Source organism: Panthera onca, chromosome C2 (assembly GCF_046562875.1).
Source record: "Panthera onca isolate mPanOnc1 chromosome C2, mPanOnc1 haplotype 2, whole genome shotgun sequence".
In the NCBI taxonomy this organism is placed as follows: Eukaryota; Metazoa; Chordata; class Mammalia; order Carnivora; family Felidae; genus Panthera; species Panthera onca.
The window spans coordinates 47,596,464-47,617,857 of record NC_138347.1 but is presented as its reverse complement, the minus strand read 5'-3'; the positions used below and the strand labels follow the sequence as shown (position 1 = coordinate 47,617,857).

General features: G+C 39.2%; 2 protein-coding genes across 6 annotated transcripts in view; one reads left to right on the top strand and one right to left on the bottom strand.

Annotated features, from left to right (window-relative positions):
• Positions 1 to 7,137, top strand: part of FILIP1L (filamin A interacting protein 1 like) — a 305,075-nt gene extending 297,938 nt beyond the window's left edge. For all 3 annotated transcript variants that reach the window (XM_060640834.3, XM_060640835.3, XM_060640836.3), the window contains one exon: positions 2,416 to 7,137. In XM_060640834.3, coding sequence (XP_060496817.1) covers positions 2,416 to 2,607 — 192 coding nt within the window. In that variant the 3' untranslated portion in view covers positions 2,608 to 7,137. The remainder of the gene's footprint in view (positions 1 to 2,415) is intronic.
• Positions 1 to 13,063, bottom strand: part of CMSS1 (cms1 ribosomal small subunit homolog) — a 383,687-nt gene extending 370,624 nt beyond the window's left edge. Inside the window, exon 1 of one of the 3 annotated variants that reach the window (XM_078452930.2) lies at positions 12,848 to 13,063. In XM_078452930.2, coding sequence (XP_078309056.2) covers positions 12,848 to 12,911 — 64 coding nt within the window. In that variant the 5' untranslated portion in view covers positions 12,912 to 13,063. The remainder of the gene's footprint in view (positions 1 to 12,847) is intronic. The other 2 variants (XM_078452929.2, XM_078452932.2) reach the window with 2 other exon arrangements.
• Between the last annotated feature and the right edge of the window lie 8,331 nt (positions 13,064 to 21,394).

The window sequence follows — 21,394 nt, the reverse complement described above, 5'->3', positions numbered from 1 at the left end:
CACATTAATCCTGTTTTTAACATTTCTGAATAAACATTTTCCTATATCTTCAAAAGCATCATTATTTAAAGATAGTATAATACTTTCACATGATTATAATGTAATAAATAGTGTAAACTTTTGTTATAAATAATGCACAAATGAATAGCCTTGCTATTTATAATGCATCTGTAATTCATCTCTGATTATTTCCTAGAAAAGATTCCTAGCAATAAAATGAGTGAGTCACAGGATGTGAGTTTTAGGGATCTTGATACATGCTACCAAACTACTATCCCAGTCATTGCTGAGGCCACCCATCTCACCAAATCCTTACTGGGCACTGAGTTTTATTATTTAAAAAACAAACAAACAAACAAAAAAGATTCTGCCTATTTGAGAGGTAAAAATATTGAGTGAGTATTCTGGCACCAGAGACCATGAGGACAGGATGAAAGGAAGGAATACGAATACCATTTACAAAATGAGGAGAGTGATATCAGAGTATTAGCATATCTTTGCTATGTTTAGGATTAAGTATCAAAAAAAATGTCAATAAGATGGGGCACCTGGGTGGCAAAGTTGCTTAAGTGTCTGACTCTTGACTTCAGCTTAAGTCATGATCTCCCGGTTTATGGGATCAAGGCTGGCATCGGGCTCTGCAATGACAGAGCAGAGCCTGCTTGGGATTCTCTCCTTCTCTTTCTGCTCCACCACTTCTTGTGCACTCTCTCGTGTGCTCACTCTCTCTCAAAATAAATATATAAACTTAAAAAAACATAAAAGTAATTTTTTTTAAATGTTAGTAAGAACACTAAGGTGCAAAAACTCTTCTAGCAGCTAGGCATACAGAAGATTGACTAAATGTACCAAAAGAAAGCATATGAAGCATATTCACCATATAGTTATGCTTAATTGAAGGATTCATATTTTTAGCTAAGTCCATGTAATGTTTATTTGAAAATCTAAATATGGTTGCTATAAAAGTTAGATGGCATTTCAAGTGTTTATACAAAACAAAAAGACTTTACTGTATTTTACCAGTATAATAAAAACATGGAAACAAATTTCTATAGAATGGAAAACAATATAAGAAGGATTCTCATACAATCAGTATTAGAAATCTATGATGAAACCGCAATGCATTTTAAAAGATTTATATATTTTTTTAACTTTTAAAAATATTTATTTATTTTGAGAGAGACAGAGAGAGAGAGAGACAGTGTGCATGAGCAAGCAAGGGGCAGAGAGAGACTGGGACAGGGGATCTGAAATGAGGTTTGTGCTGACAGCAGAAAGCCTGATGCGGTGTTTGAACTCACAAACCATGCGATCATGACCTGAGCGAAGTCGTACGCTTAACCAACTGAGCCACCCAGGCATCCCTAAAAGATTTATATTTTTCAGCTCATAGTAAAGAAAGGATGATGCAACCAAAGAGGGAGAAAATAATCATCATCACCAAATATGGATTACAATGGGAGAACTACAGTTAGCTGAGATATTTTTCCCATCTTTTTTACAAGTATTTTTATCCAAGAGTATTTTTCCCTAATAGATGAAAATAAGAGTATATCTCTGAGTATGAACTCAATCAAGCCTTTACTCTTTCACACTCCACAACTCACTCTCCCACTCAAGATCATTCAACATATCTGTGACTCTTCCCTCACTCCTTATATATTAACAGAGAACAAATATTAATACAATTCTACCTCCACAATGTGTCTTCCCCCAGACTTTGTCCTTCCTATCCACTCCATACCACCCCCCTCCCCCAACACATAGAGTTTGTAGAATCACATACAATTTTCCCTATCTAGGCCTGTCTACGGTCCGATTTTGCCTGTCGAATACAACCTAATTTGAAGTCACTCCATTTCTCAACTGGGCCCAATTTCCTACTTCAGTGACACTGCCAAAAATATTCTCTCATCCCGGTGCCAAAAGTATTCCTTTACTCTAGAATACCCTCCCATTCCTGCTATTAAAAATTCCTGCTATTAAAATTACCCTCCCATTCCTGCTTTTAGAGACTCAAGTCAAATGCTACTTTCTTCATGAAGCTCTCTTAGACCCGTCGGTTGAAATTAATATTTCCCTGACAATCTCATGACCCTTTGAGATTAATTTGGGCACTACTCTTGCTTATCTCCCACTACACTACGATTGCCAAAAAGCAAGAAACAACCAATTTATCTCTATATTTAGTACCATCTACTATTGAGGTCCTTGCACACAGCACACTCAACACATGCTGGCAGAATTGCTTTAGTAAATATTTTTCTTCAACTTGACAGTCTTTAATCTGATGTGTCCCCAGAATCTAGTGTTTCCAAAGAAGTCAAATCCCAGGCTGACTCTATGTCCTGTACAATGTCTGGTTCTCCACCAGCTGTACCATTAACTACCTTTTGTTCTTCTGTTTAATTCAAGATCAAGGAGGTATGCAAGCAGAGAATCCCAACACGGATCCCCAAACCAAAATCTACAGGCAACACTAAGCTTTTCCCTAAAGCTCCCCCAGGGCCTATGGATAAGTCCATTCACCACACTGGCTGTGGGAAGCTACACATCATAAGGACTGTCACCTCTAACACTTTCCTCCACATGGGAGGGAAAAGGTAAGTCATACCAATGCACTGTCTGGATACATCCATCTACAGAAATATCTGGAAAGCTAAAATTACCAGTATGAAGGCCAAAGAGGAAAGGCCATCTCTCTAAGAAATGGTGAAGCGGCAAAATGACAAATAGTGCATTCACAGGTTGCTGGACCCGGTAAACAGGATCCTAAAAGAGCAGCGCATCTACGATTGTATTACCAGTAGTGTGTATTTTTATATACACACAAACAGGAGTACATGGCCCAAATTCTTCCAATTCCTCATTCTATTTGTAATCCACTCCAAAGTTGGACCTTTTATCATTACCATGGGGTATGACTGATTTCATTAGAATGGTTCGAAAGTTTTCTGGTGAACTCAGAAGTAACTCTTTCATTTCACAGAACTTTACTGGATATTTTGCTAAGAGGATATGCTAGCAAGAATTCCTAATCTGCTTCAACTAAGTCAGATTATTTCCATCAAAATGGCAGCACAATTAAAATCATACTTTAAGGTCTAGAACTATGATTTCTTTACAACCAGGAGGAGAAAAAAACGTGGTAATTCTTAGTTACAAAGAAGAAAGCAACAACAAAAATGAGTAACTATTGAATACATCCTTTGTGTCGGACCTGATAATCACTGGTGTAATACACACACTTGACTACTGGCAGTTAGTCTTCTGTCCATTTTTTCTAGTAAGTTGCCCTTTCTATATATGCCCGGCCATGGAATCACTTTGCAAGACTTATAAGGAAATCCATTTTAAATCGGCATTTCTGCTTTCTAAAGCAATCAGGACATTTGAGAGTCAAAGGTCACCAATACTGAGATCTTTTAGGGAGATACAAATCACTGTCCTGGGTGTTTAAAAAAAGGCAACAATTTATCATCCCATCAGACATTCTTCAATCACATCACTTCCCCAATCAGTGCTATAGAAAAACACAGTCAACTCAGCAAGACTCAAATTCCAATCCTAATTTTTTACTCATTTGACAATGAGCTTGGCATTCATCATTGTAGGCCTTGAGTTTCTTGTATGTAAAACAAAAAAGCTGAATAATTCTTTAGGTACCTTGCAGTTCTGATAACCCATGAATACGTCCAACTAAGAATGTTGAATTCCACCAGTCATCTACAAGGCGAGACTCACTCCCCTGGCAGTAGTAAGCTAAAGTAATTCTTTCATCACATTTAAAACTCTTTACTCAATTAAGAGAAAGGTGTGTATAATTCAGTGTGGACAGAGCAACACAATAATGTTACAAGACAAGGCATTTTAAAAAATATTTATTTTTGAGAGAGACAGAGAGGGAGCTAGAATGAGAGGGGAGGGGCAGAGAGAGAGGGAGACAGAGGATCCGAAGGAGGCTCTGCACTGACAGCAGAGAGCCTGATGTGGGGCTCGAACTCAGGAACCACAAGATCATGAATTGAGCTGAAGTTGGAAGCTCAACCGACTGAGCCCCCAGGTGCCCAGACAAATAAGGCATTTTTGACATGAGAGACAGAGGTATATTGCACTAAGCGGCAGTCAGGAAAAAAAATTCTATGAAGAGCATGATGCAAGGATCTCTGTGATTCTGCACCAAGAACTGGAGACATGATCCTGGAAGAAATCCTGAAGGACAGCGCTTTAACCTTCTATCCTGAGATGGAGCCAGGAAAGCAGGAGCAAAGGAACTACCATTCTCCACACTCATCCAGCCAAGCCTGCTTCAATGTGCTCATGTCACTGTACAAACACCCCTGGCCCACTCCAATTTCAATGAGGAGGAACAGGAAATTTGGGTAGCATTGAGCTATGCAAGCTAGAGAGAGAGATGATGTGCAGCAGTCCCAGCAGGCAAGTGGCAGAGGGAGAATGCAGAGGAGGTCAGGTGAATTAAAAGCCTAAAGCAGAAAAGCCTAAGTTGAAAAGCCGTAAGAGACTAGTGGAAGGGAGTAGACTACAAAAGAAGGTGATGAAGCTCTAACATAAAAATAAGAGAGAAACAGTTCAAAAGGAAGTGCAGAGTAATAACAGGTGGATGTTGCAATGGGAAAATGTGTAGAGTGCTTAGTGCCATGCCTGCATTATGCAGGTAATGTTAAGTGAACAGAGAATGAATGAATGAAGGAGAGAAGGGCCATTCAGTCAACATATAAGTGAGAAAATGTGCTAAGAGATGATAATGGTATATGATAGGGTCTGGAAAAGCAGTTATGCCAGGTGACATTCAATACTGATAATTATGCTAAAGGAAATAAAAAAACAGATTGAAACTGAACAGATTGAAAAGAAGCATAAAACAGGAAAAACAAGCACCAGAAATATTCCCAGAAAAGCAAAAGACCCTGGGAACGTTTTTACCTTGTAGAGGAGCACAAAATATGTTGCATGTTGGATATTTCTAAATGGTTTTCTCGTAGGTTAGGAGACTCCTTAAAGTGCCATGCCAACCTGCCATAAATTAAAGAGAAGCAAGAAAAGAAAGACAAGATACTGTACAAAGTACTAAAAAAGAGTTGGAAAATAGTGACACTTCTATGGCAAGCACTAGAATCCTCTATTTAAATGGTAACAGTTCTAATCCAATTAAGACAAAAGTCTTTAAAATAACAAAGTCTATTTCAACAAAAGGATCACAAACCGAAAACCAAGCTAATTAAAAAAAATTTTTTTTTATGTTTATTTATTTTTGAGAGAGCGAGGGACAGAGCGTGAATGATGGAGGGGCAGAAAGAGAGGGAGAGGGAGACACAGAATCCGAAGCAGGCTCCAGGCTCCAAGCTGTCAGCACAGAGCCTGATGCGGGGCTCGAACTCATGAAATGCGAGATCATGACCTGAGCTGAAGTCAGACACTAACTGACTGAGCCACCCAGGCACCCCAAACCGTGCTTATTTTACAGCAATACGTGACACAATAAAAATGCATAAGCAGCTTACAACTGGGAATACTATTTGGAGTTCAACAAAATGGTGTTTGATCTGTAACACAACTGAAACATGAAGAATCTTGTCTCCTGAACATAATCCTATTTCTGCAGAAATGTGGACCCTCTGAAAAACAATAAAAATAAAAGAATGTATCCTAATATAAATTTTAAGTTAAATTTTTAAAAGAAAGCAGATAAAAACCGAAGTGAATAAAAACAAATCCAATTTGTAACAAGAATTTTAATAACCTGAAACTTTTGTGCTGGAGTCCTTCCTCAGCCCTTCATTTGTTTAGCTTCAGTGATTTCTGAACTAATTCCCTTTTAATTATTTGGAATATAGTATCTGTTTTAATAAGAATGTGACTAATCTAATATATGACTGATAATAATGGACTAAGTAATGGAGTAACTGATGTAAAATGCAATCCTCTCTGGAATATGTTTCAAATTCCTATTTTAAGGAACATGTGACATACAACTCAGGTTCTGACACTGAATTTGGGGCAGGGATATGCAAACTGCAGCCCACAAGTCAAATGTGGCCATAAACATCTGTTTATGTATGCCCTGCAAGTTAAGAATAGTTTTTACATTTTCAAATAGTAAAAAAAAAAAAAAGAAGAAGATGAATATTTTACAAGACGTGAAAATTACGTGAAATTCAAATTTCATTGTCCATAGATAAAGTTTTACTGGAACACAGCCACACTCATCTGTTTACATATTTATTATGTATGACTGCTTTTATGCTACAATGGCAGAGTTGAGTAGTTGTGACAGTGACTGCACAGCAAAGCCTAAAATATTTACAATCTGGCTTTTTACAAAGAGGGTTTCTGACCTCTGGTCTAGTGTGATTTAAACTAGCAAGGAACTCAATAAGAGCTTAAATAATTTAATCAACTAATTTTTAAAAGAAATACTAGTAATTTAAGAATTCAATTAAGAATTCTGTGAAAGCTGATGAAAATAGGGAAACTATATTTCAAGCTGTTTGTGATATTTAGTAAAATGTATAAAATCTATGAATGCATTAAAGTGTTCAACTAAAGAACATAAGATAAGAACAGGTCAAAGGATTTGTGCCACAAAATACTTTACGGTGTTGTTTTGAATCTGAGAGGGGAAATGGAAGTATTTTTAGGCCTTCCAAATTCCTGGTATTTTTCAAGAGATTCAGAGATAGTTTGCAAAATTATAGAACTACTATGCATGTAATTGGAGAAAGATGTATAAATTTGTATCTTTAAATGCTCACAATTGTTGTCAAGAACCACTTGTTTAATCACTTGTAAGAACCATGGAAATTGTATACAGTAAAGTAAAACTAGCCCATGAAGGTTCTCTGTGGGTCCATTTGTTATATAATCTTTAAGTACAGAACATTGATTGTTAATGTAGCACATGCTCTCTTCTCTTTCCTTCCTCTCAGCTTTTAAAATGTATCCTGTCCCTGTTTTTTGCCCTTGAACATTTGTCTTAAAATAATAACACTTGTATTTTGGTTGAACCATATCAATGTATAAATTCCATAATGTAAGCAGATGTTTTACCCTCTAATTCCACCACAGTGTCTAAAATAGGGCCAAGCATGAGAGCTCAATAAATGATTTTGACATTGATTCTCTGTTGTGTGTTATCAAAATCTACTGCAATTATTCCAAGTCTAAATTCTACATGTGGAAGCAATGTTTTACAACATCTACTCTGCATGGCTGCTTATAGATAAAATCAATACTGTAAAGGTCTAACTTCAGTGTGAGAAGAAGAAAAAAAAAATCAAACACTTGAATTATTCAGGTTTAAAAGATCCAAGGTGTTCCCCTACTTCTTCATCTCTTGGAGGAATTCACAGATAAAGCAATGATTTGAAGGCAATGCTATAAAATGGTAATACAACAACAAAAATTACAATGCTAGTTTCAGCATTCTCAAACAAAATGAACAGTAACATTGATTCTAGGTAACAAAAGGAATTATCAGTTTATTGTTACTTTTTAAGTTTGTTTATTTATTTTGAGAGAGACAGAGCATGAGAGGAGGAGTGGCAGAGAGAAAAGGTGAATCTCAAGCAGTCTCCACACTGTCAGTGCACAGAGCTTGACATGGGGCTTGAACTCACAAAACCATGAGATCATGACCTGAGCCAAAATCAAGGGTCAGACTTAAATGACTGAGCCACCCAAGTGCCCTGAAATTATCAGATTATAAAGCAAAATTCTGTTTTCTCCTTTCAAAACAAAATTTATAAAACTAAATACAAATATGATTAGAATAAAAGGTTAGTAGACACGGCTATACACAAGGATTTTCAATGTGTTTTCAGAAAGAGAGAACTAGAATCTACCAAATCTGTCAAACGCCTGGGCAAGATTTTGATAATTCTTCCAGTGGATTAAATTTCTTTAGATGTGGAACTCCCGTGCTGAGGTCTTCAAGATGTGGCTATGAAATGAGTGCTACTCTAGGCACCAGATACTACTGGTACCAGGACCCAGATACTACTCTAGGACCCAGATAGTAATGTAGGCACTGAGGATACAGCAAAGAACAAGGTAAACAAATCCCTGCTCACAGGGAGCTCATATTCTAGTGTGGGATCACACCAGAATGTAATAATTTAACAAGAAAATGTAATATACTAACAAATGTAATAATTTAACAAGGAAAATAATAGTTGGTGGTAAGTGCTCTGCTGAGAATTACCATAACATGATAATGTAATAGAACAACTAGATGGCTATTTTAGACTGGCTGACCAGGAAATGTTTCTCTTTTGGTGATGTCTGAACTGAGGTCTTAATGTTCTAAGAAAAGGCCAGTCATCAGAAATACAGGAAGAAAGAAAAAGGAATAGCTATTGCAAAGAGCCAAGACAGAATGAGCTTGGCCTACTGAGGCACAAAATAAAGGCTGGTGTGGGTAGAAGAGCACAAACTAGAGGGGAGTAAGTAGTAGAATACCTTGGCAGATACCAGTCATGTAAGTAACCTGGGTTGTATTGTGTGGGTCAGAGGGAAGCCAGTGGAGGGTTTAGGCAGGAATGAGATCTGATCACTCTGGTCACTCTGGCCGCGAATTACAGAACAGTCCATAGAAGGACAAGACAGAACTGGGAGCCCTGTTAGTTTATTGCAGTGGTTAAGGCGCATGATGACCATAGATAACATGTATTCTGAGGGAGTTAGGAGAAAAATGGAAAAAAAGGGATTTATGATGTCTTAGAGGCAAAGACAAGACTTGATAGATCAGACATGAGGGGTGAAAGAAAAAAATAAATGAATAAATCAGGATATTCTAGGCTTTTGTTTGTGAAATTGGGTAATTGGTAATTTAATTTACTGAGAGAGAAGTCTGAAGAAAAAGCAACTAATTCAGTAGATGGCTCTCATTTTCATTTGACATTGCTATTAAATAAGCAAAGACTTGAAGAAGACAGCCAGGTGTGTGAGTCTTGAGCTCTAGGATCAAGTTAGACTTCCTGGCAAAGATTGTTCTCAAAGCCCAATGATACAACCTACTTATCTGTATCTCTGAGAAGTCAATGTTCTTTAAAAGAATAAACTTTGGGAGAGTAGGAGTTAATAGACACAATTTGATAATGATGCATATAAACTAAAGGGTTTGTAAACTATGAGCCTCTTGTAATTGATAAAGGATTGTTATTTTAGAGATGAGATTCTTACCACTGATAATTAGAATAATTATAAGAAATTTAAGTGCACAGACTGGTTTCAGATTGCCTGCCTATGAATCACAGCCTTCCAACTTAACCAACTAAATAAACAACATTGGAGAAACCACTTAACCACCTAGTGCCTCAATTTCCTCACCTATAAAACAGGGATAATAGTAACTACATCATGGTATACATGTGAAGATTAAATGAGCTAGTACACATAAAGCAGTCAACACAGTATCTGGCACATAAAAACCACTCAACAAATTAAGTTAGTATTATTATCTATAGTCTCCCTATACTGTATATAGAAGTGTGTTTACACTTGAGTTTTCTAGTTAGATGCTTGGTAAAAAGTAGCACTGAAGATTCAGAATGAGCTAGGGAAGCATATGAAAAGCACTCCTCAAAAAAATAGGGGCTGAGAATTTGGAAAATTGCTAAAATATCCTCTTTAAAAGTAGCTATACATGTGCCAGTCATTCCTAAATCTCTAACTCTAGACCTGACCCAACCCAGGAGCTCCAGACTCGTATACTGAGATGCCTGCTGGACACTTGACTTGGTAATTTAATAGGCAAGTTTTGGGGATAAAAAGGGAAAACGATCAATGTTCCCTTCAGTAATTGAACAATCACATGACCAATTCCAACTGCAGAAACTCTTGGCTCTGCTCCTTGAGTCCCAGATCCATGCTGGGAATGACATTCTCAGTTTTCAGCTTCATACTGAGAAAGTGCAGTTTGGTCAACTACATGAAACCTCAGGCGTTTTACCTGTTCACTTTAGCATTAATGTTTGGAAATTATGATTCTAATACATGTACTGTATACTATAAATCACTTCAAATAATTTCTTAAGGTGGACAGGAAGGAAGGAAATAAGTACAAGGAAATAAAATGAAATGTCAGATGCCATTAGATGACTCTTAGGTTCTGTTGTGTGAAGCAGACTGGCTGCACACTCTGCAGCAGAGGCAATTCTCGGTTGTCTTATTCTGGACCATGACTCCAACCACCAACAATAATGTCAAAAGGATGACATCCCAGGTGGACTAGGACAGTCCCAGCAAAATTCTAATAGCATGGCCTGTTGTTCTCAAAAATGTTTAACTGGGTGAGAAACTATACGTCTATCTATATACATGATCACTAAGAACTCTATAGCATCCAGCAGGCATGTGTGCACTTATTCAGCTAACATCTCCCTAACACCAGGTGCTAGGTCCCATGCTGGTCTCCAGTGCAATGCAGGATTCTAGCAAAAAGGTCCTGAATAGGCCTTAAGATGTATGCAAAAAGGGTGATAAACAGATCGAGAGCTTCAGTAAAAGCCTCTCACTTACCACATCTAAGAAGACATGAGACCAGCAAAAATAGTAGATTTCCTTAGACAATAAGCAGATAACTGGATATGTTAGACAGATGTCATCCACAGTGTGTGTCAGTGTTTGGGAATCTGCATAGTTGGCTCTTGGAAAACATGCATAAGAATTCATGTCTGTGAATGTTGAGCTTTTGTTCTAGATGTAGATTATTGAGTGAATGACTAAATGCTTCTTGCTACCACAGTGTGAATGGAAAACAGATCATAAGGAAATAGGTTTACTTTTATAAGCAAGTAGCAGAGCACACAACGGAATAAAGGCATCATTGCAACTATCTTTCCTTTCTCTGACTTAAGGCACTATTTCCCCTTTGACCTTCAAAACAAAATATAGTTCACACATTTTAGGATGACACCATTAATGTAGTAGAATAAGGAAATCTGAGTTGGTTCAGTTGTGATTTCTTCTGATTTAGAAATACAATACAGATTACTTAGGCAAATCACCAGTAAAAAATCAAGCAGATCTCAAGGAAGCTTAAATGCTCACTATGCTTAAAAGCAGTTAACTAAGCAAATGCCCCTGAAACGCTTCAAGTCAACAATTTTCAAACCTTAATCATACAACTAGAAGGAATCTGAGGTGCAGGGTGATTCTAACTTACTACCTTGATGGGAATTCTGGCAACCTAGATGACGGAGGCTGCAGCACTTTATAATTCTAACTAGATCCAATGTTTACAACTGTTGGTTGATTAAAACCCTTAAAAACATGATCTCTAAGGACCCCTCAATTTACATATCATGATACTGAGGCTTGGCAAAGCCACATAGTAATAGGGGATAAAGTGTGACTTGGAAACTCAGGCACACTTGCATAACTTCATCCCAGACCTCTTCCTTGCTGTATGTTTCCAAGAACATTACTGAACTTTTCTTAGATTCTCATCCATAAAATTGAAAGTAACACTTATCTTTTAAGCATATTATGAAGATTAAATTAATTTGTATTTATGAAAATATCTGGCACATAATAAACACTCAATACACATTAATTTCTTTCCTTCTAAAGGGTGACTAACTTGAGAGACATACAGCTGGTAAGGGGCAAGAGGCAAGGCTAGAACCAAGAAATAGGATCCCCTTCACCACTCAAAAGGAATTCAATTTCTTAACAGACCTCTATACTTAAATCACACCATAAAATATAGCTTTAAACGCCTCAGTTGAGGGGGTGGGGGGAAGGGTTATTAAAGTAAATATGGAACACTACAGCCTGCAAAGAAGAGTGTTTGTACCTTTAAGCACAGAATGATATTTCCTAGAAACAAGTTGCAAAAGAGAAAGTTTAATGAAGTATTACACTGGCTACCTTTTTAAGAATGACATCTGCTCAGTCTGTACCTGAGGGATGCCCTTCTGGAAACAATGCTGTAGAACTTTGCATTTTTTAATGGATATTTCACAACACATAATTTCAAAATTAATATTTGCAGCATATATGGATCAAGTGTCAATCACGTACACTGCCCAGTGGACTGTACACATGAATCAGATTTTGGTTTTGTCCTAAAAAATCTTAGAATCTAGTAGAGAAGAGAGGCAGACTTTGGAGAATGATTAAAAAAGGTAACTGTATATTAACCCTTATGGAATCTGAAAAGTGCAAAGTCAGTAACCTGACATCTTTAGGTCTCATGTTCCTCTTCTATAAAATGGTTGAGTTCACAGGATGATCTCTATCTAAACCTCCTTCAGGGTCTAACAGTCCAAATAACATGATGATGATAGCAAGAAAAAACACAGTATATATTTACCTCGCACATATTAGGTGCCAAGTACTGCGCTAAAGTGCACCATTTGTATTATCTTTATTTAATCTTCACAACAATCTTTGCAATTAGCATTATTATCCTTCACGTACAGATGAGGAAAAGGAGACAAAACAGTCTAAGAGAGCTAGAGTTGCGATTTGAACAGAAGCAGTCTGAATCTAGGAGTTACCCTTAACCAATACACCCAAACTCCCTGTATTCACGAAAAATCTCTTATGTGTTAAATATGTAAAAGGAAGAGCTTGGGAAAAAGGTCCTTCCTTCCTGACTGGCGGGCAGAACTGAGTTAATGTCACACGGTTTCACGTTGTAATAAAGCTCTCGCACCACTTCCTCTGCGGTGCTCCTGCACTCCCACAGGTAGGCACCTCACCGCGGGGACAAACGCTTTGACCGCCAGAGGCGGACGGGGGCAGAGGCTTATCGAAGCACTTGGGGTGGGGCGGAGGGAGCTCAGAGGAGGCCCCGCAGCAGGGTGGGCAGAGCGGGTACCTGGGCTGCTGGCTGCTCCTGCAGGCTGGTTCTCCCACCACTCGTCTCCAAGATCGTCTGCCATCTTCAGGCGGGACTAGGTGTGGGTGGACCACCAAGGGAAAGCGGACAGCGTCTGGTCTTCTAGCAGCTTCCAAGCCGGGAGGCCAGCGTTGGCAGCACGCGCCGAGTCTCTTCAGACACCGTCGCCTCCGCCCCGTGGCGATGACGTCACACACCGCCCCGCCTCCCCAGGGCAGGCCTCCCCGCCCATCTTGTCGCAGTTTCCACACAAGTACTGATGGGCAAGATCTGTCTGGTAACTCACCCTCAGAAAAGCATAAAGACAAGAAAGCACATAACTCCAAAATAGATTATTATCTTTTTAAATAACTTTAAAAAAACTTTCTTAGTTTTTTTTTCTTTCTTTTTTTTTCCCCCTCTTGAAAATCTATTGACGAAAGTGTGAAACAGGATGCTAAGACAATTTTTCCCTGTTCCGTTTCAAAGAACTTGTGCAGCGGGAAAAAAAATCAGCACGTGGGTATGTTTTCGTTTGTGTGTCTGTGTTTGGGCGCCTGTGTTTGTATAGTTTGCTCTTAGGAAACGTGCACAAGCATTCATGATCATGAATGTTGGGCCTTTGCTGTAGATTGGTGTACTGCTCTTTTTTTACTATATGAGTTAAGAAAATATTGACTGGTCCGGAAGGGCTCACCCACGAAAAGACACAAGTGGTCCGGAGAGTTGAGTCGTCCGTCTCCCTTACGCCCTGTTCCATTAAGTTTGTTACCGCGTTTTGTGAAACAAAAGAAGGGAGTCCGTTACTGTTTAACTACAGGTAAGAGACTAGTACTTCTTAACTCACCTCCGATGTGAACTGGCAGAGATGGACAGGAAATAGCTGCTGAGTGCTGAGGCCTCCTGTAAAGGAAGTGTGGACAATATTTTTTCAGAATGGTCTGCGTACACAAAAATCATTCGAAATTGTGTGAAATACACCCACAGAGCTTGGAATAGTGGTTTAAAGATGAGTAGGCTATGAGCCTCCTTCCAGATGTCACCAACAAAAGTACAGGAGATAGAATTTGTAAGAATAAAGATCTAAAGGAATGATTGGATAGATCCTTGGAAATGACAAGGACAGAGGATCTTAATCATAAGGATAGGGTTAGCCATACGTGAAAAAATTACCCCAAATCCACCTAATAGGTGGCTTATAAATGCGTTACTGATTAGACTTTATCCGTATGCCTTAAGTATGCCTTAAATGCCCTGAAAGGGAAGATATTAGGTATAAATGTGGGGAATATAAAATAATCTGTAATCATCAAAAGTAATGTGCCTTTAATGAGAAAATGTAGATGGCAGAAGATTTCGATGATTGATGGGTTATTGAAAAGGAAAGTTAAATAAGAAATACTAGTGTGGAAGAGGAAGTGTGGTGACCAATAAACTTATGAAATGACACTGGGAAGTAAAAAAGAGACCACAATAGGATACTTTTTTTTATGCAGAAATTGACAAAATTAAAAAAAGTCAGACACTGGGGCTCCTGGGTGACTCAGTGGGTTAAGCATCTGACTTCAGCTCAGGTCATGATCTGGGGGTTCCTCGGTTGGAGCTCTGCCTCTGGCTCTGTGCTGACAGCTCAGAGCCTGGAGCCTGCTTCCGATTCTGTGTCTCCCTCTGCCCCTCCCCCATTCATGCTCTGTCCCTCTCTCTCTCCAAAATAAACATTAAAATTTCTTTTAAAAATCAGACATTACCAAATTCTAGAGAGTATGTGCATCAGTGGGAATTCTTAGACCTGACTGTTGTGAGTGTGAATTGGTAATAACCACTTGGAAAAGCAATTAGGCACAACCCTGTAAAGGTAAACCTACATACCTGATGGTTCAGCAGTTTCCGCTGCTAAATAGATATACTTGGGAAACTTTTGAACACTATAGAATATTCACAACAGCACTGTTAGTAATAGCAAAAAAGCAGAAACAACCCAAATGTGTTTCTATAGGAAAATGGATAGCTATATTATAGCATCATCATTCAATTAAGCATAGGAAATGAATTAACGCACGGAATTATATGGATATATTTTTGGAAACATAATGCTGAGTTAAATGCCAAGTTTTAGATGCTATTTTGACATTCAAATACAGGGAAAACCAAAAACTGTTGAGACCAAAAAATACATATGTGATTTTAAGGAACTGGTAAACACAAAATTTAGGATGTGGAGTGGCCAGGAGATAGGATTAAGAAGAACAAAAGTAAATGTAAGTTATTGGCACAGGTAAAAGATAAGGGAAAAATCCACTTATACAAAATAGGTATTTTCAGTAGAGTTAAATTAGGTGCTATTTAAGAACTCACTAAGAATTCCAATTCACGACCCCAAATCTCAAATGACACAGCTTCCAGACAGTTCTGCTGCCTTTCCCATGTGAGTTCACTTTCCCACTGTCCCTGATCTTTTCCCAGGATCAGTCTTCCTCTTGTGCCCTGGATTCTAACCCCTTTCACCTAACCTTTTCCACTTCAGTAAGTGGCAGCATCGCCCTCTTGGTTGCTTTGTCATCTGATTCATTGGTAAGTTTGTTGGGATCAATCTTCAAAATATATCCTAAATCTAACCCTTTAACTAACCTTCTCATCACTTCCACCACTCAACCTTGGTCTGAGCCACTGTAATAGTCTTGTAACCAATTCCCCTGCCTTTTCTCTTTCCTCAGTCTTGCTTCCACACAAAAGGAGTGGAATCATTATCTCACTCCTCTTAAATGCCTTAGTTACCTCTTACCACACACCCACTCCCCTATCACCTCTCTGGATTAGAATTTCATCTCTCCTATTCACCACTGTGGCCCTAGGACCACTACAGTACCTGGCATTAATAGATACTCAAAATCTACAGACTGCCTCACTGAATTTGAACTTCCTTTACTCTGATTGTTTTATTTACCAAACAACCTGATAAGTTTGTTTCCCAAGTCAGCTTTCTGATCCATTTGCTTCAGGTTGAGGGTAGCTCATCTCTTCATTCCAGTGTTGAATATAGCCGTTTTCTTTTCTTTTCTTCTTCTTCTTTTTTAAAATATTGCCATTTTCTATGGGTGCCATGATGTAAAAAGGCTGGGAAAGACTGAGTTAGAAGGGAAGAAAAAAGTTTAAAGACTGGCTTGTGAAGGCTCACCATATGATGAAAAGAACTTAATTGAAGGCTGAGGTTCTTTGTTTTTGAACCCAGTCTATACATGTACTTTAGGGAGTCCATGAACCCCTCATAATGTATTTAAACTTTTGAATCATATGGATGATAATAACAGCAACAACAGCATGTTTCAGGTACTTTTCTAAGTACTTTATATCTTAATCATCTAATCATCTTAACTCCATGAGATACTATGCTGGACTGGATATTTTCCATTTACCATTCTCTACATTTCCATTTCCTAGAAGGCTGATGTAAATCTACCCTAAGCTCTGATTTCATATTTAGGTTCAGCAAGTTGGAGGCATCAGGAAGAAATCAAAAGATGAGAGAAAAATGACACCCTATGTTGTCCTCTTTTCAAGGCTGGGACTAGGGTGCCGCAAGCAGAGACCTAATATGCAAAATGTAAAGGGGCACTCACTCACAGGCTGGCACTTGAATAAATGTGAGAGCAAGTGCCTCCTAAACGTTCTTCTGGAGGTACCTGCTTACCTCATACTCGTCCTGGCACTTATCCTTCCACTGGAGGCCAAGGCTCCCTCAGACTTAGGGGTAGTAACAGGTTCCCACTCTTACTAGTTCTTGGGTTCTATGCCATCTGTTGTTTACCTAACCCTACCTCATCTTCATAAATACTTTTACTAAATTTTTTTAAATTGTACAACTTAAAGGGTTTGTTTTTGTTTGTTTCTTTGTTTGTTTCTTTGTTTTTTTCCCTGCCTGGACCCTAACTGATAGATTTACTACTTTAGTTTAGGGTCTCCTAAAAAACAGGCATGGATGCAAGTAGTTTATTTGGGATGTGATCGGGTGAGGGGGAGGGAGGGGGCAGGAATAAAGGCAGGGAGAAGGAGATAAGGAAGGAAGGATGAATATTAAACTGGTTATATAACTGGTTTTTTATCCTCTTGAGAATCCTCTGAGAAACAATGTAGACTCTGCCTCAGAATTATCTTCAGGAAGGTGAAGTCTAGGGCATTTATCCACTGACTGCCATCCACCATTGGTTAAGGGTTGTCACCAGGAATTTGAATTTCCAGATACTTCCCAGGCTATGCTGCCACTGGAGAAAGTCCTGAGGCAGAAGAGCAGAATTACGTAACTCATCATGCTTGAGGTGGAATGCTAGCAACTTCCCAGAACTTTGTCCCATTGCTGGGCTGATTTCAAAGTGGGCTGAGGGGCACAAAAAGCATCTTCTCCATGTTTGTATTGTTATTCTCTCTATTTTATAGATGGTGAAACTAAGGCACAAGGAATTAAGTTAACTTGCTCTAGTCACCCATCCAGTAGGTGGTTTCCCATTTGCCTATGGCTTTCATAACAAAAATGACCCACGTCCACTGGAATAGGGAAAAAACAGTATAGAAAAAAGGAAGAACTGAATTGAAGATCATCACCATCAGTTTGTTACTATGGTTTGGAAATAAAATGGTGAGGAAAAGAGAACCAAGAAATCATTTCAAGTCCTAAAAAATGAAAGTATGATATCATCTTTGATGAAACTAGCACAACAAAAATGAGGGAACATTTTAGGGGTGAAATGGTGAATTTGCTCTTAGAGGAGGTGGAAACAGACAACAAACAAATCAATAGGTAATTTCAAATGATAAAAGTACTGTAAGGGAAATAAGCTGCACTTGTGACCTGGGTGGAAAGGTTAGTGGAGGAACATGGCAAGACAGGAAGATGGAAAGGGAGGCAGGGCCAGACCTGGAAAGGCTTCTTAGCCATGGTAAGGATTTCAATGAGGAGGCCATGGGGGACTTTTAGGCTGGGAGATGTGCTTGAATTTTCAAAGCTGCCTAGTGTGCAGGAACAGTAGAAGCAAGAAGACCAGGTTGGAGACTGTGGCAGTTACCCAAGTAAGAGAGCAGTTGTTTGCAATATGATGGTAGATGTAGAATGGAAGAGAAGTGAGACTGGATGAAATCACTTAGACAATGCGGAGAAGAGGAAAGGGTTCCTGGGTGCAGTGTACTGACTATATCCCACCTCCTACCCCACCCCCAAATTCATGTTGAAATCCTAATGCTAGTGTGATGGTATTTGGAGATGGAGCCTTTAGGAGGTAGTTAGATGATGAGGGTGGAACCCTCGTGAGTGGATTTAGTGCCCTTATAAGAGGCCAGGGAGCTAGCTAGTTCTTTTCTAGCATGTGTGGACAGCAAGAAAATGGCCCTCTCTAAATCAGGAAGAGGGCCCTCACCAAGAACCTGACCATGCCAGCACCATGAACTTGGGACTTCCAGCCTCCTGAATTGTGAGAAAGCTAGCCAGTCAATGGTAAAGCATATGGCAGCCTGAAATGACTAAGATACTGAGTGTCCACTATTCTGACATCAGATAGAGGAAACCTAAGAGCCCAGGGGGGGGTGGCTAGAGAGGGAAGAGAAGAACCAGGCAGATGTGATGTCATGGAAGCAAGGAAGAAGAGTGGTCCCCAAACAAACGTGTGCTACTAAGAGTCAAGAAAGAGAGGGGATAATTATAGGAATCAGGTTCTTACAGAGAGAAACAGTTGGAGATCCAGAGCCAAGGGAGAGATGCAATATGATGGGAGCAGGGCCACTTGGTTGCAACCAGATTTGATGGCATTCCTGTCTTGTTTTTTATTTTTTGTAATTTTATTTTTTATTTTGAGAGAGAGCGTGCAAGAGCATGAGTGGGGGAGGGTTAGGGAGAAAGGGAGAGAGAATCCTGAGCAGGCTCCGCACTGCCACTCAGAGTCCGACTTGGGACTTAAAGTCACAAACCAAGAGATCATGATGACCTGAGCAGAGATCAAGAGTTGGATGCTTAACCAACTGAGCCACCCAGGCGCCCCAATGGCATTCCTGTCTTGTAGCTTCTATTTTCTCAATGAATTCTGAGATCTAATAATGATCTGGGACAGTGGTTCCCAATTCTGGCTCTATGGTGGAATTTCCTGGAAAGATTTATTAAAAATTCAAACTCCTAGGTACTGCCTCCCAGAGGTTCTGATTGAATAAGTCCTAGTTGGGGCCTGAGAATTCAGTTTAAGAATACTCTGGAGATCTGATGTGTTGCCAGTTTGGGGAATGACAGATCTCTGGCATTAAGTGACATTTTAATGGCAAAAATGATAGGGGAGAAATGAATCAGGTAGGTTGCCATGATATCTTTCTGCTAGTGTGTTTTTCTTATCAAGTGACCCTTTACAGTGATTTTGTCCACAATAAATAACCACTGACACACCCTCTCTCTTCCCCACCACACACCATCTTTGACATCTGTGTGAAACCAGGGGTTCCCTTGAAATTTATTCTTTACCATGGTATTTGGATTTGATTTGTGTAGATGGTATTAGGGTTGAATCCAATTTCACTTTTTCTTCTGGAAAAGCAGTAGTCCTAGCACCATTCATTTAAACTGTCTTTCCTTTCTTCCATAACCTGCAATGTAGCTCTGTCATAGACCCAAGTGACCGTGTGTTTGTGGGATAGTTTTAGGACCTCATGTTCTGCTCTACTGGTCATTTCTATCAATATTCTGATGCCACAGTGTGTTCATTAGCCTTTTCATATTTTCCATACTGTCATCTCTGTTTTTACCTTCCGGGTAAAATTGCTAGTTCACTAACTGTCTTTTCAGTTATAACAATATGCAGTGCTAAACCCAGTAGATTCAGAATAGATTGTATATATTCCGGGAAAAACACTCTTGTATTTTTCCTTTGCTCTTACACTAATATCACACTCACTGGGCATCTGATACAAGGTGTGTGGGTTTCCACATATCAAACAATTCTCTGACACCACACCAGTGAGGTATCCTATAATGCAATTCAGTTCTGACACTAACCAGAGTTAGCACAGACCCCAGAGATTAAGAGCTCAGTCTTGTAAGACAGCCCACCTTCCACCTCGTATTGTCAGGTTGTCATCTGTGCTTCCAACATACTGGCTATAATCAGAGCTTCCCATGACCTCCTTGTTGGGTTTGATCGTTTGCTAGAACAGCTAGAACAGAACTGAGAAATACTCATGGTTATCAGTTTATTCTATAAAGGATACAGATAAACAGGAAGATGAAAATATGCATAAGGTCCAGAATGGTCTCAAGTGCAGGAGTTGGGATATGCCACCCTCCACATGTGTGAATGTGTTCACCAACCCGGAATCTCTCTGAATGCCATACTTTTGGGATATTTACGGAGACTTTATTACATAGGCATGACTCATTAACTTAATTTCCAACTCCTTTCCCCTTCCTGGAAGAGTGGGGAGTGGGGCTGAAAGTTACAAGCTTTGAACTATGACTTGGTCTTTCTGGTAACCAGCCCCACTCCAGGAGCCCATCAAGTGACATTTTATTAGAAAAAAAGACTCTCCTATCATGCAGGAAATTCTAAGGAATTTAGAAGTTCTGTGGGTCAGGAGCCCGGGTCAAAAACCAAATCTTAGAACAAAAGATGCTCCTCATGCCCTTATCACTTAGGAAATTCCTAGGGTTTTAGAAGTTAGTACCAGGAATGGGGGGCAGAGACATTGTCCTTTTATTCAAACCACACTCTTTTTTCATTATTCACTATTATTTTGAAGCAATACTGTGAATACCCTGCTCCATTTTCCCTTGGCCCATGTCTAAGCTTCCTTGCAATTATGGTAGACCATTTCCATCATGCTGACAGCTTCTCCCCCTGAGCATCCCTACTGTCTGCTTCTCTGGCACCATGGGAGCTTGCTGAGCCCAAGATTTAAAGAAGTTAAGGCTCCCAAGGGCAACTAAAGGGAAACAGGCACTAGTAGATAATTGCTCCAGGTTCTCTGTCCTTCAGTGGGACAATTCTGAGATGCACTTTACACAGCTTCTTAAAGTGTCCCAAGATGGACACTTTATCACCTTTTCTGTATTTCTGTATTTCTGTATTCTGTATTTCTGTATTTCCCAACTCTTTCTCTTTTCCCAACTCTCTTACTTGTGCTTCCTGAGATCATCTCCCACATAATCTACCTGCACCCAAGTCTGTCATAGGGTCTGCTTTGGAAACAACCTAAACTAAGATAGTTAGAATTAGAAATACCCTAGAAAGCAGACCCTCAAGACAAAATTTTGGTATCTTTTTACTACACTGATTAGATGGCAGCAAAGATGTGATTGGTAGTGGTGAAAAAGAGTGGTAAAAACCTCTGGTGTACTGTAGCATCACATCTACTAAGACACAGTCACTTTACCTGTGGCAGATTAGGATGAGGTACAGATTGAAGGGAAAACTTGTGTCGTGTGTAATAACTTCAGCACTTAAAAAGTATGGGGCAATTGTAATTATAAAGATTGTGGAGTTGGCTGGGTGTTGTTAACTGCTCTAACAGCTTTGGGGAAAGAGA